This window comes from Podarcis erhardii (genome assembly GCF_964252035.2).
Source record: "Podarcis erhardii genome assembly, chromosome: 1".
NCBI classification, from domain to species: Eukaryota; Metazoa; Chordata; class Lepidosauria; order Squamata; family Lacertidae; genus Podarcis; species Podarcis erhardii.
Genome location: NC_138497.1, coordinates 36,622,588 through 36,637,284, shown reverse-complemented (window position 1 = coordinate 36,637,284; position 14,697 = coordinate 36,622,588). Strand labels below are relative to the sequence as shown.

General features: G+C 38.4%; 1 protein-coding gene across 2 annotated transcripts in view; it reads left to right on the top strand.

The window, feature by feature from the left end:
• Window positions 1-13,790, top strand: part of SCFD1 (sec1 family domain containing 1) — a 47,205-nt gene extending 33,415 nt beyond the window's left edge. For both annotated transcript variants that reach the window (XM_081861365.1, XM_081861364.1), the window contains 10 exons: window positions 829-899; window positions 2,885-2,964; window positions 3,766-3,828; window positions 5,106-5,181; window positions 6,011-6,064; window positions 7,382-7,434; window positions 8,319-8,352; window positions 11,275-11,340; window positions 12,032-12,100; window positions 13,568-13,790. In XM_081861365.1, coding sequence (XP_081717491.1) covers window positions 829-899; window positions 2,885-2,964; window positions 3,766-3,828; window positions 5,106-5,181; window positions 6,011-6,064; window positions 7,382-7,434; window positions 8,319-8,352; window positions 11,275-11,340; window positions 12,032-12,100; window positions 13,568-13,591 — 590 coding nt within the window. In that variant the 3' untranslated portion in view covers window positions 13,592-13,790. The remainder of the gene's footprint in view (window positions 1-828; window positions 900-2,884; window positions 2,965-3,765; window positions 3,829-5,105; window positions 5,182-6,010; window positions 6,065-7,381; window positions 7,435-8,318; window positions 8,353-11,274; window positions 11,341-12,031; window positions 12,101-13,567) is intronic.
• The last annotated feature ends 907 nt before the right edge of the window (window positions 13,791-14,697 follow it).

The following is a 14,697-nucleotide window of genomic DNA, read 5'->3' as shown; positions in this document are numbered from 1 at the left end:
CTTCTTTGCCCTTCTCCTTTGTGAACTAACAAATTCTAAGCTCCCTAGAAAACTATTTCAATAGGCTACAAAAAACAGATAGGTTGAAAGACAACAGGGATGAGCGATATCCAGTGTATTGTACAGAATGTCACATGTATTACTATCTGCCTGCTGGACAGAAGTGGTGGGTGTATCCTCGATTCAATGAGCTCCTGGCCCTCAGGCAACAAGTACCTTCCCTTGAGGCCAAGTAGGCTGACTTGGAACAACTGGTGGAAAAGTCCTTCAGAGATGCGATAGCTGTGTCACACTCCCAGAGTGATAGCTTTGTCTTGACAAATCCTCCTCCTCTGATGGCAACTTCCCATACTTCAGGCTTAATATCATGCCTCATGAGTACTCTTTTTATTTTTTATTATATTTTTTTATTGGTTTTTAAAATAATTTTATACATATTTAATATAACCATTTCAAACATTCTTTTGAACCTTCGGACCTCCTTCTCTCCCTCCATGGATTCCATGTTTAAGATTAAATTTGCAGCATCTTTTACCATTATCCATCTGTTATACTACCATAATTATCCTAAATCATTCCACATTACAAGTGTCATTGCATCCCTGCTAAAGATTTTAACTGTTTACAGTACTCTTTTTTTTTTTTTAAGGGCTGCTTATTTAGTTGTATATAAAACTTTTGTTGTATGCTGCTAAACTTAGTTCACTTCATTGAAACAATTCAAAGTTTTACTTCCTGCCTATGATATTGTATACCGAATTGTTTTTAATTACGCAGATGATTATTATTAAGAGAGAGAAAATTAATTCAGAACTTTTCTTTCCTCAGCGGGAACTGCAGAGGACAAGATGAGACTGTTTCTTATATATTACATAAGTTGTGTACAGTGTCCTTCTGAGGTATGGATTTTTTATGAAACGGTCACACAATTTCATTAGGAATCCTTCCCAATGTTTTGCTCTTACTTGGTAGTATGCTGTGGCACTGGCTGTAGACGGAGCATAGAAAATGCAGGCCTCAGTCAGGTTGACAGACACATGTTCTTCTGGAGTTTAAAAGTAGGAGATTTACAAGCAATCTACTATTTTCACTCCAGTACTATGTGCAGGCATTGTTTCACCACTTGCCTCTGTGGGCACAAAGAAACAGAGCAACTTCAGTGTGTTAAATTCTTGTCCATAGATGCCCTGTCCTGAAAAGTAAAGGTAGGCAACATTGAGGATCTCAAGAAAGCATTTTATACCCCTAAGAAAGAACGCTATAAAAGTTAACTGCTTGGCAATGCAGTCCTAAACATGTTTACTCATATGCTCTTTCTAGCTTCCCCAGCCACCACACTTGAAGCTAAATTCTGAAATGTTGCCAAATATCTGGTCACAACTAACCAAATTTGTGAGGAGCTTTGGTGTGTTTTCTTGAAATAAAGAAATATGTATTTGGCAGTGACAGGAAATTGGAAGCATTTATTGTATTTTTTAATAATTCTAGATCACTTCCTATAAATATATTATCAAGACCGCTTAAATAGCTTAAAATGCAATAAGTCAATTAGCATAATTATTATTTGAGGTGACTGAAGAAAATCTGTATTAAAAATACAGATTATTTTTCTATTTCCACATGGCCAAGGAGTCTCTGGATTTGCATTCGTCATGAAACATACCCTGTAATACAGCAAGGGAAGAGTGTAGCTTTTTAAATGCCTTTCTAAAGTGTATTTCATAGGGGCTGACTGACACATGCAGTGAGATCAGGTGCTTCAGCCTGCAGGTGTATGAAATTGTTTGGTATGTTTATTCTTTAAAAGTCTTAGCTTTTAAAATTTGGCAAGCACTTGAATGCTTCCTCGTGTTAAAAAAAATATTCTGCACAAAGAAGAGTAACATGTAGGACTCCTCTTTTATGCTAACTTGGATCTTACTTAATATGCATTTTTTATTTTAAATTTGAAAGTGCAGTCAGTTTGCATACAAGTCATTGAAGCATGAGACTCCTCAAACAGCTGATTGCTTGATTAGACTGGGATAAGGACTAAGGGGGCAAGTAAAATAGATGAAATTTTGCTGCATCCTTCAAGGTGTGGGGAACTTTTTACTGGAAATGCAAACTAGTCTCACTTCTTACCTGTTATATGAACATTGGACTACATTGCAGGTCTGCTGTATGCTGTTCTATCTCAGCACAGTCCTCCAGCCTGTAGTAGGGGTCTAATGCCACTAGACAATGCTGCAGAAATGTTGTAAACCACTCAGAACCTGACCTGTGGTATTCAGTCTGAGCTACGTTGCAGATCTTTAATAAACCATTCTCTCTGAACTCCTTAGGATTTTTCCCCTATAGTCCATAGATATCTCCCATCTACATGGGTGCTGCTGCTTTGGCCACGTAATGGCAGGGAGTCACCCCTGAAATTTGAAAGCAGAATATAATCTATAGTACAGAGAGTACCATGCATTGATTTTTCATGTAATGAGCCATGGAATATATTTTTAAAAACTTACATTGGCTTAAGTTTCTCAAGGATTGTAAGGTGACAATCTGATAGTGGCCCAGTTCATATGTCACTTTTAAACCATAGTTAAGAAGTTTAACCATAAGTTCAAGTGATGCGTAAAAGAAGGCAATGATTGCTTTTGTTCATTTATTTCAACACCCTTCTTAATTTGCAGTTTCATAGCAATCGTGCATGATTTGTTCTGAATGAAATGTTAATATGTCTGCATATAGCCAGTGATTTTTGTATTCATGATTGTTTAGAAGATAATGACAATTTTCTATGCCCTGAAGTAAAAGTGTTAGATTTATTATTAGCAAATAATGGTGACAGTTTACTGCTAAATTTAGAAGACATGTAACACATCTCGAATCTCCTGTTTGATTCTAGGCAGATCTGGAACAATACAAAAAAGCGTTGACAGATGCAGGGTGTAATCTTAGTCCCTTAAACTACATTAAACAATGGAAGTAAGTTATTTTTGTTTTCATAAAGCAATGAAATTATATATTGCAAAAACTTAAAGAGACCTGGAGTTGCAAGAAAATGTCTACTGTCTGGCTACTGGGCACTTCATCCTGCCCCTCTTTCCCCGCAAACAATTCAACAAAAAGTGCATTAGATACTACCATGCACACTAAAAACTTCTTCTGCTTAAAAATGTAGTGCCCCAGATTCTCACAATTGTGGAGCAGCAGTCAGATTCAGCATCTGCAGTCATACTTTGTTCAGTACCCTAGGCACATCTCTAGGGGAGAAGTGTCCTCATAGTGATTACAGAAATTTTAAAGTATTAGAATAGAACATTTCCAAACAAACTGGCCTAAGACTTTGATGGGTTCAGGATGATAGTCAGTGTAATAGATAAGATTATTACAATTCTTTCTGAAAAATACCTTTTTTTCTTTTTAAGCTATTCCCTCCTGTCCCTTTGACCCCATTGACTTTGAACATGTATTGCAATTGTTTGTTCTGCTTTGAACACAGAATTTTCTCTATAATACTTTCAAAATGGTTTATTTTTGTGAATTGTGAAGCTGAAGTATTTAGGAGGTAGTAAAGTAGGAGACAGGTGTTATTTGTAGTATGTGCTTATTAATTGTTAGTCATGTTGCCTTTCTGATGTGAAGTAAAGAGCAGTTTCATCCTCAAATGACTAGAAAGGCTAGATTTTCAAACTTAATGCTTCTTTCATGGTATAATTGGTAGATTTAGTAGTGTTCTGATGAAAATAAATTAAGTGTGTAGATATTAACTTTCTTATTTCACAGAGCTTTTGCCAAGATGGCTTCAGCTCCAACTACGTATGGAAACAGTGCAGCCAAGTCTCTGGGGTAAGTTTCAAAGTACATTTTGTTACTGCTACTTGAAAAGCCTTTCATTTTTACTGGGAACAGGTTGAGTGCTGCCTCTGATCGCTTCTGCCTGTGAGGTTTAACTTCTCTTAGATTATTTATTTATTTATCCATTTATTTAATTTGCTGCCCTGCACTTTCGGTTCCCAAGGACTTCCAAAGTGGTTTCCTATTAGAACAACAAAGAGTGAAACAAAATTCAACAAATATTATGTAGCAATGAAATTGTATAATATGTGTAAAAGCAACAGAAAAATAAATTCAAAAGCAGCTTCGTAGTAGCAGTAGCAGTAGTATTGGGATGCAGTATTGGGATGAAGAAGCTTGGCTGATTCAGGATTTCACTGCTTGGCAGTTTCCCACCAGCAACCCTCGCTCTACTGTTTTAATACAGAGCTTCCCATGCATTACATTGGTTAAAGTAGATGCAAAATTTCTTTTCCATGCAAAAAAAGGAAAAAAGCCGCTAATTGTCTGATTTTGTATATCCTAAGTGAATAGAAGAAAAGTGTGGTAAAATATTTCACACGCAGTTTTTTTCAATTCATTTTACTTTTTGTTTTAAAAATTCAGTTAAACAAAATAAAAAATGAACAAAGAAACAAAAGGTGCTGTCAGGGAACTGCCATCGGAGCCAAAGGAGGAGAGAGGGCTCCAGAGGGATGCCGGAGAGGGTCCCAGTAGGGAGAGAGGCAGCCCATCCGCTGGGGAAGGAAATCAGCGTAGCACCAGTGGAGAAGGGGGGCAGATGGGGGAATCGGAGAAAAGGCTCCTGGACTCCTCACCGGAGACCAGCGGGGAGAGCACGGGTCCTCCGCTGCCCACACCCTCCCTGCGCAGAAGACTTCCGCACAGGGAGAGTAGGAGGCGACTGGGCGTCAAAGAACTTCTTTGCTGGAAGAAGTTCAAGAAACGCCCACTGACGGATTCTGCCAGCGACTGAGACAGCCACAAGCGCAAGGCTGTCCAGAGGGAAAGGGTTCAACCAGGCAACCTAGCCAGGAGTGGCAGCAACGTACACACGAGCAACCCCCTTAGAACCATTACAGGTGCATTAAAAAATAAATGATATTCAGATAAATCTGAAACAGAACAAAAGGTAGTGGTGGCAGTTCTTCATATCTTTGATGCTTAATTTCTGTTTCTTACCTTCATATGGTATAGTTCACCATTATTATTATTATTATTATTATTATTATTATTATTAACACCTGAAAGCACATAAAATCATGCTTGATGTGCTCTTTATGTTTTAGCCTTTTCTCACGTGTCATGAATACAGGATCCCAGTTTGTGATGGAAGGAGTCAAGAATTTCGTGCTAAAGCAACAGGTGTGTTTAACAATGCAGATTATGTGTTGAAGAACATTAAGCATGTTCATATTCTAGTATTTGAAACCAATGATATTTCACAGTATGACTAGATAAGCATGGGTTAGATTTCTTGGACTGCCAACAAGGATGGGCAAAACTGTTTCTTAAGTTGCATGCAACTCTTTGGCATTCAGTAGTTCATATGGGACACCTAGAATTTTAAAGAAATTGATAAGCGATACAAGAATAATCTACTACAGTTCCAGATTATCTCTGAAGACCTGTGTGTTCCCATCAGTCTCCATGCTACTACCTATTATTCTGTCTCCTCTTTCTTGACTGTTTCTCGAGGAAGGAGGGTGGCAGGTGAGTTGGCACCCAGTGAGAGCTTTGAAAGGGAAAAAAAAGGTGCTTTAAGACAAGCTGCAGGCTAACTGATTGAAGCTGCTTTCCCCAATATTGAGGCTCCAAGTTCAGTGGCTACTAACTTGGGTGCAGTTCCGTCAGTCTTAATATCCAGACCGCTATGTGCTGTTCCACCTGGTATGTCCAATGCTATTCCATCAGGGTGAAGGGTGGGTAATGACCAAATAAATAAATACATAAATGCAATATCTGAATTGCCTCTTTTTTCTTTTTACCCTGGGAACAAACACTCAGATAGTGTGTATTTATTTTAGTATGGCAGAGGCATATATAGCAGACCAACTGTATTCCTTTTCAAATGAGGAAGGGCTCCAATAGCAATGTGAAAAGTGATCCAATTGTGTCTGTGCCTGTTTCTTTCCTAAGCTACATTGAACAACAATTTCTGCAATTTACTTGAATTAAGTATTCTCTTCTATAGAATCTTCCTGTCACCCGCATTTTAGACAACCTTATGGAGATGAAGTCCAATCCTGTAAGTACAGCAAACAAGCTTGCACATTAGATTTTATTTATAAAGTCCCTTTACCCCGGCCTTTGAAACCTGAGGTGTGTTTTCCCAATCCACCCTATACCTGTGACTATAATTTGTTTTAACTACTTTTAATATTGAATTGTAAATTGTTGTAACCCACTCTGGGTCTTGCTAGTGAAGGGTGTGCATTAAATTTAATTTAAAAAAATTAAATACTGATATACAAAATTTTGGTGCCATGAACTACTACAAATTTTAACATTATAGGAAGAAATTGTTTTTCATATCATATCTGTAAGTCTGCATTTACCACTTTACAGTTTAACAGAATGATGAAGCTGACCAAAACATAGAACAAGTATTTCAATATCATCTCATTACCTTTCCTTATTTGTGTGGGTGTAGATATACACACAAATATGCCACCAAGGTGGTAAATACTATAGGAAAACCAACATCTGTGAGGTTGTATCATGAAAAACAGCTCCCAAACACAACTGAGGGCACATATATTTTGGTGGCCTACAAGAAGAATCTCTATGAGATAATTCCATTCAGAAGTTTTTGTACATTGGTATGCACAAGAATAAACTAAATTTCTGAAAATTGTTGTGGATTCATTTGGGAGGAGGGTTGTTTTTTTATTCTACAGATATAACGTGGAAAATATAGCCTAGTGAGAGTTATTTCTTGTTCAACCTCCTTGATAAAAGTAACTGCAAAAGTAGAGACAGAAAAACTGGTGCTATTTGCCAATAAAAATATTGAGTGTCTTTGAGGGAGGAAAAAATCCTTCATATCATAATGATGTCAACAGTAAAAAAAAAAAATGTAATGCCTCACGTTTTCTAAAAACAAACTTATTTTGCTTTAATAGTACTAGTAAATCATGGGCTGAAATAAATTTGACTGGTGCATCGTTTCAGCATTCATTGCCATTACATTTTTGAAAAGAAAGCAGGCAATCTTGGTTACTATGTGGGGGGGGGGGACATACTGTTGGGGGACCTAGTGTGAGCTCTAATATGTTACTCACTATATACTCACTAGTATGAGTATATTTTGAAAAGTTTGGGAGTTGTGAATTTCCCATGAGCCACCTCTTCTCCTCACCCACCAGCTGGTGGCAGCTAACATAGGTATTTTACCAATGTGACTGAATGAATATTGGTGGCAGCTAGCATATGTGTTTGTTTTTATGTATGAATACTTCTAGATTTGTAAGTTGGGAAATAGATTAATAGAAGCCACAGTAGTAAAAACTTGTGGGAGTGAACATAGCAATAAATTGTTACCAAGATTTCTCTTGTTAAATAGGAAACAGATGACTACAGGTATTTTGACCCTAAGATGTTGCGAGGCAGTGACAGGTGAGTTTACCATGCAATTTTAGTAAGTGTGATGCCTGCCGTTTGAAATATAGTTAATGTGCAGTCTGTGTAACATTAAATAAAAGAGTAAAGAAACCATTCTCTTATCTGGAGCCTCCTGTACACATTCCAAAATCTGCACTTGGCCCAAGATTTTGAGGGTTCACAAAGAGGAGAAAAAGATGAAGTTCTCTTGTCTGGACAGAACTCCACTACAACTCATGTGTTTTGGGATGTGCTTTTCTAATGTTTAAGTTAAATGTTTAGGTGACTGAGTGCCATTCTCAATATCAACCATCTTGGGCCCTATGATCAGCAGAGGAGGCCCTGTTAATGGACCCACTACTAAGGGTTCCCTGGTTGGCAGTGATCAGTGACAGGGCCTTTGACATTCCCTCATTTGCAGAATGCCCTCCTTAATAAATTGTGTCCGTCTTCCTCACTATGAACTTTTAGGATAAATTTTAAAACATTCCTGTTAATCCAAGCATTTGATGGCTGAAAGTTCTGTTCCTGACGACCCTGAAATGGTTAGTTTGAGAATATGTGGTTGATTTTAGGAGCTTTAAACTTTTTTTAGAAGCTTGAACAGTGGCAATTTCTGTCTTTTGAACCACTAAAGGTCAGCTGAAGCCCTCTAGAGCAGCAGGTTCTCTAATTGCATTGTCACCAAAGAGTTAGCCCTTACACAAATGCCCCAAGCCTGAACCTGGCAAGCAGGAGAAGGAACACAGTCCCACTTAGAGGAATATTAATACCCAGTCACAAACACATTTTAGGCAAGACCAGCACTCCTGTTTTATAGTTCGTGTTTATGAATATTGAATGCTTGATGTTTAAAAATTAACTGAGCTTTCGATAAAGTTTTTATTTATTTATTTCAGCTCAGTTCCAAGAAACAAAAATCCATTTCAGGAGGTAAGAACAGATCGTACTTCTCCAAATCAGTGGTATGAACATTTGCTTTAAATATAATAGATGTTGGTCACTCCTTACAGAAAATTGGATCCCATTATATGAAATCATTAGTGTGATTACAGTTTTGTTAAATGATATCCAACAGCGATTGTAAGCTCCTTTCATCTTCAAAGAGTCAAGTAAGCATAAGCTAATCTTTTCCAACATTCTTAACACCCTGGCCTTAAACACATTTACTTAAGAAATTAGGAGAAAATAATTGTAAAGAAATGTGTTTAGGTTCTTGGTTGATGAGCAATTTAAAATGTAAAATGTCACTTCTAAGGAGAAATGCAAAACATAACTTCAAAAAAAATTTCACTTTTTTGCTGAAAACGAGTACACACTAAAAACACACATTCTGCACCTTTTTTCTCTCTCCTAACTTTGACCCAGTCCCAGCATAATAGCCCTGTGCAGACAATATTGCACAAGGGAGATAGCGGTATTTGGTTTTAATGTTGGAGTATCAATTAAAATTAAAGGGACGCGGGTGGCGCTGTGGGTAAAACCTCAGCGCCTAGGACTTGCCGATCGCATGGTCGGCGGTTCGAATCCCCGCGGCGGGGTGCGCTCCCGTCGTTCGGTCCCAGCGCCTGCCAACCTAGCAGTTCGAAAGCACCTCCGGGTGCAAGTAGATAAATAGGGACCGCTTACCAACGGGAAGGTAAACGGGGTTCCGTGTGCTGCGCTGGCTCGCCAGATGCAGCTTGTCACGCTGGCCATGTGACCCGGAAGTGTCTGCGACAGCGCTGGCTCCCGGCCTATAGAGTGAGATGAGCGCACAACCCTAGAGTCTGGCAAGACTGGCCCGAACGGGCAGGGGTACCTTTACCTTTACCTATCAGTTAAAGGTCCTGGTCTGGTCCTTCACTTCTCTGTGTTGGGGAAAAGAGCTGTGAGCAAGCTCAGAGTCTCTTCCCAGTTTTGTAATTGAATATTACATCCACTGTGGGCATTCCAGAAGTGTGGGCATGAGGACAAGGCCTTCTGTGTTGTGGTGCCAAGGTTATGGAATGCCCTTTCCAGGGGAGCCCTGCCGGGCTTCTTCTCTGCTCTTCTTCCAGCAGCCAGTAAAATTGCAGTGTTTTAAAATGTTATCTAATGTAAATTTTGATTTATCGGTGAGTTTTATAAATTGGTTATGGTGGTTATCATTTTTTAGATGAAGTTTACTATTTTGATGTTGATTGATGCCAAGTATTTCCCTGAAATAGAAAAGCAGACTGCAAATATTTAAGAAATTAATATGATTCAATATTTTCCCATTTAATAATAATGTAAATAAATAAATAAATAATATTTATACCCCGCCCTTCCCAGCCAGAGCCGGGCGCTCAGGGCAGCTAACACCAATAAAATAAAATCACAGTAAAAACATAATAGGGGGGGAAAGAGAGGGAGGGGAAAAATTTTTAAATACAGGATTTAAAATGACAATTTAAAATGACTATTTTGTCATGAAACTGCTGTTTTAAATTAGAATTGGATCAAATATAAATAGTTCAATGCTCTTAACTGCAAAAATAAAATATCTAAACCCTATGGCAAAATAAATTGTGTGGATAATTAGCTGCCTTTGGCAAATACATGAGCTACAATCTGTCATTGTATGAGGACCCTTAGAAACTTATCCTGCCAAATAAAATCCACTCTAGAGGGTCCTCCAGCCCTTCAGAGCAGATTTGACGGCATGAAGGAGACTACAAGGAAAGGAAGAGAGGTAGGTGAAGTCCCGCTGTGCAAGTGGAAGTCCGTTGTCTTCATGGATGGACAGCATCGGATGAAGCCCATGATTTATATGTTTGTATATTTATCTATTTTTAATGTGATGCTGCATTTCCACTATAAAAAGTCCCATAAGGCGTAAATCAAAACACATTCTGTCCTGAGATAAATATTATGAAGGGAAATGTATTAATACCTTAAATAAATAAAAAAGTAATTAAAGTCACAATAATAAATAGCATCTGTGGTAGTAACTTAATGCAATAAAAATAAGTGAATGTTTAAACTGACGTTTTGTTACTAAATGGACATTTTTTGCTTTGGAGAACTAAAAGAAAATTTGACTGTTTATCCGCAGTAATCATACATTTTTTAGAACAGGAGTGGCTAATCTTACATTGTAATAAGGGTGAGAGAGAGAGAGAGAGAGAGAGAGAGAGAGAGAGAAATTAATGCTGCTAAGAAAAGATTCTGTAAGCTGGAGGTGGAGGTTTGGTGATAGAAGGTACACCACATCCAAAGCCTCAGTTTTCCCCCTCTCTTATTTCCAAAGCCTCAGTCCCCCCCCCCTCTTATTTCCAAAGCCTCAGTTTCCCCCCCCCCTCTTATTTCTCACTGTTGGTGTTGCTTTTTAAACCCTTCCTATTAAAGCCAATGAAAGGGAACTTAACTGCAGTGCTTCAGGCTGGCATAATTAATGGGCCAAATCCAGGGGACTGTCCACAGGAGCAAAGCAGCTTTGGATTTAAGAGATTCAAGACCAATCCTGGGATTGAGCTCTACTTCCAGCAGTATATCTACATCCACAGAGCTTTTCTATGGGCATACCAAGGTCTCTATGGCAGGTGGATCACTGAGTTAGTGGATCCACATTTGTGCCCCATCTTACCCTCCCCAAAAGGATTTGGCAGGATTATAGGGTTGCTGTGCCCAGATTTTGAGATGCAGTCTAAAGGTTTAAACAGCTGAAAAGTTCTGTTTCTGCCATCACAAGCACCTTCGTTGCTTCGCTTTTTGATGCCCTGAAATTCATCCAGATAACAAAAATTCAACTGTTTTAAAAATATGCCGAATTTGTATCTTCTTTCTGTCGTAAGCTTAGCATGCAGCAGTAGCTACAGAATATTATTTGTTTTGTTTGTTTTTGCATTGTAGGCAATTGTGTTTGTAGTTGGAGGAGGCAATTACATTGAATACCAAAACCTTATTGATTACGTAAAGGTATGTTACCACTTTGTGAATTTCTTTTATGATTATATCTCTTCTTGCATTTTTACATGCCTCTCTGGGGTACACAAGTGGACTTCCTTTTTCATTTTAATCACAAGTATAGACGTGAACACAGATATATGTGCACCATCCTTCCTCCTCCATTGAAGTAAATGGGAAGGTAGCAGCACACAGATGAAATTAATACATCGGGTCATTTATATAATGGTAAAGTCAGTGATTTATTTCTTCAGTTTCTTTACCTTTCCACCGCAAATGATTACGTTTCTTTGTGGTATGTTTGAAACACAAGTGAGGGTTGAAATGCAGATTCACAAATGTATGGTTTTATTTATATTGTTTGTTTTTAAAATGCTTTGAAAATGTTTTTAACAGAAAGATAGGCTAAATAGGGAAGCCCCGTATAGGGAAGTTTTTAATGTTTGATGTCTTACTGTGTTTTAATTTGTTGGAAGCCACCCAAAGTGGCTGCGGCTACCCAGTCAGATGGGCGGCATATAAATAAATTGTTGTTCTGGTTGTCAATTGCTTATATACAACAATGGGGGAAAACTGAGCTCTCTTCCTGCTACACTGCAGTTCTTATAAAAAAAAAAACACCTCCATTCTCTGAAGTTGTAGAATGGCCTTCCTAATATAAAATTGAGCAATGTTTTGATGAAATCTGTGTTGTCTCACCTAGGGCAAGCAAGGTAAACATGTCTTATATGGCTGCAGTGAACTCTTTAATGCTGCACAGTTTTTAAAACAGGTAAGAATTTAAATGATAATGCAGTTATCATTTTAAAATATAATGCACAAGTCAACTAAAAGTTTTTTTCAACAAGTCTTTTTATTTGTGGTATTCATCGTAAACCCAAGAAAGGCCCATCAAGTTTTTTGGTTCATTGCGCTTGGCAAGATGTTCACTGCTCATAGAAGTGCTATAGAGGAAACGAGCTGGCAGGGAGGGAGAGAATACACACTTTGCATGCATACTTCACAGCTATCTGAGTGAGGCATGTTTTTTTTTTAAAATGTGGGGTGATTCGTCAGCTAGATTGAAAACAGCATGCAAGTTTCTCAGATGTTGCTTTGGGCGGGCCAGCACCAACTCCATTGAATTTGCAAAGTCTTTCCCAACCTGTTGGAAAAGTGAACCAGAAACCTGGTGTAAAACAAGCCTCTCAAATTTGCTTCTACTTACCCTGCTGCTACTTGTTTCCTCAACAGCAGCCTGTTCATCCCGTGTGAAGGGAGGGCTGTGTGAAACAGAAAAAAACAGGAACAAGTAAAAGTGGTGTCCCTATTAAAGTGATCTTCCCTCCACTATGTAGCAGTGCTAAAATAACTTCCTCTCCTGATGGTCAGAAGGTTTAACAGCTTGGCTTAGTTAGCGTTGCTGGTCATACTTCCCCTTCCAGATGTTTTGTGCATATTAAATCTTTTTCTAGTAGTATTAGAGCAAAGTAATATATGAGTATTAAGTTTTTATGTTTTAAACCATGCTGTGATCTTTGGAAGAAGGGTGGTATATAAATTTAATTTTTTATTATTATTATTATTATTATTATTATTATTATTATTACATAACAAGTACCCATAATGGAGTTCTTCTGCAAAGACATGAAAGCATGATTCACACCTATACTGTACTAGGTGTTTATGAGCCTTTTGTGGGCACACAGTACCCTACATGCAGATGAATCCCTGTAGGACTTAAAATAAATTGGTTTGCCTTCATCCCATGGAAATCTTGGAAATGGAAGATCTGACCCAGGCAACTTGTCTAAGTGGAGAGATGGAGTATGATGTGGAGATGACACACATCCAGGTCTCCCATTCAGACAGTTGTGCTGTCTCTTGTCATGCTCAAGAGAGAAGGGCTGTGTACCCACAGGGAAGAATCATTCCTTAACTAAAAATATTGCTTTGTTTCAGGAGTGGGGAATCTATGGTCCTCCAAATATTGCTATATAACTCCTATCATCCCTGACTATTGGACATCCTGTCTAAGGATGAGAGTCCAGCAACATCTGCAGAGCCACAGATTCCTCAACCCTGCTCTATTTTATGAAACATTATTGAGAAAATAAATTATTTTGAGTCTGAAAATATTGCCTACTTTGTTTCTCTTTAGTAATACATTAGTACACAATATTTGGATGAAGTCAGTTTTCTCCTTATAAACTGGAGTATAATGGGTAATCTAACGTTTTTCTTATCTTTTTATATTTAGCTTTCCCAACTTGGACAGAAATAGGAAAAGATTATCTGGCCTTTTGACAAAATGTGAAGAAAAGATCATGGCAACATGTAACATCTTAACCTGTGCATAGTATTTAAACCTCAAATGATCCCTTAAACTGATAATTTTTATTAAAGGATATTCTGTACTTCTATATATATAAGACATACTACATGCAGAATGATATCAAATAAACCAGAACACTTGGATTCTGCCTGCTGTGATATTTCTTCAATTTGTTTATATGTTGTTAGATTCAAGTGGTAATTTATCGGTAGGCTATTACATCTGGAATGTAATTTGTACTAATATTTCTCATTTAATTTTTTTGGAATAAATTAAACTCAGATCCCTCCTAAGGAACACGTTCCATTTTAGCTCAGCTGTGTAATTTTATCTAGCTGTGTAGGCATTCAATTGTGTGTGCATAGATTATTAATCATTCATTCATCTTTCATCTTTCTTGTACCAGGTGGCTTTTCAGTTCTTACCTTCGAAAGCCTTTGATATGGAAACACTTCATTTTGCCTGGGGGCAGAGCTGGGCGAGACTTTTGTACCAGCCTAATGAGTCTTGAGAGATCTGTGATCATCGCTGTACTATGTGAACATTTACCAGTCTTATATTCTATAACCTGTGAATTATTGCCGATGCCCCACACACATAGTTCCACAGGTGCAATGGGACTGCCATTTCTTCTGCAGCCCCCAAAATATGCTCCAAACAGGCCTCCAGCACTCTGAAGCTGATTTTGAAGGTGTGCAGGGGCTGGAGGGAACAGTAGAGGAAGTTCATTTGCAAGCACAGAAGTCCATTATGCCATTGGAGTGTTAGTTGCAGACCCTTCTTCTTCTTCCTCTTTGGCGATCACTCGTAGCCGAGTAAGATTGTCTTCCAAAAACACGGTTTTAACAATGAGTCCGTGACTGTGGAGGCGAATTCTGGATCCACACGTCCTTCCACAGTGGGGACATTGGTTTCCAGGGGGGGGAGAGTTGATCACAGTGTGGATTTGCCAAGCGTGCCTTCCTCTTAGCACGTTTCTCCCTTGTGTCCTGAGTTTGGGTATCTTCAAAGCCCATGACACCTGTAGTCTCGGTGTCCCCCCCCCCCCGTCAGTG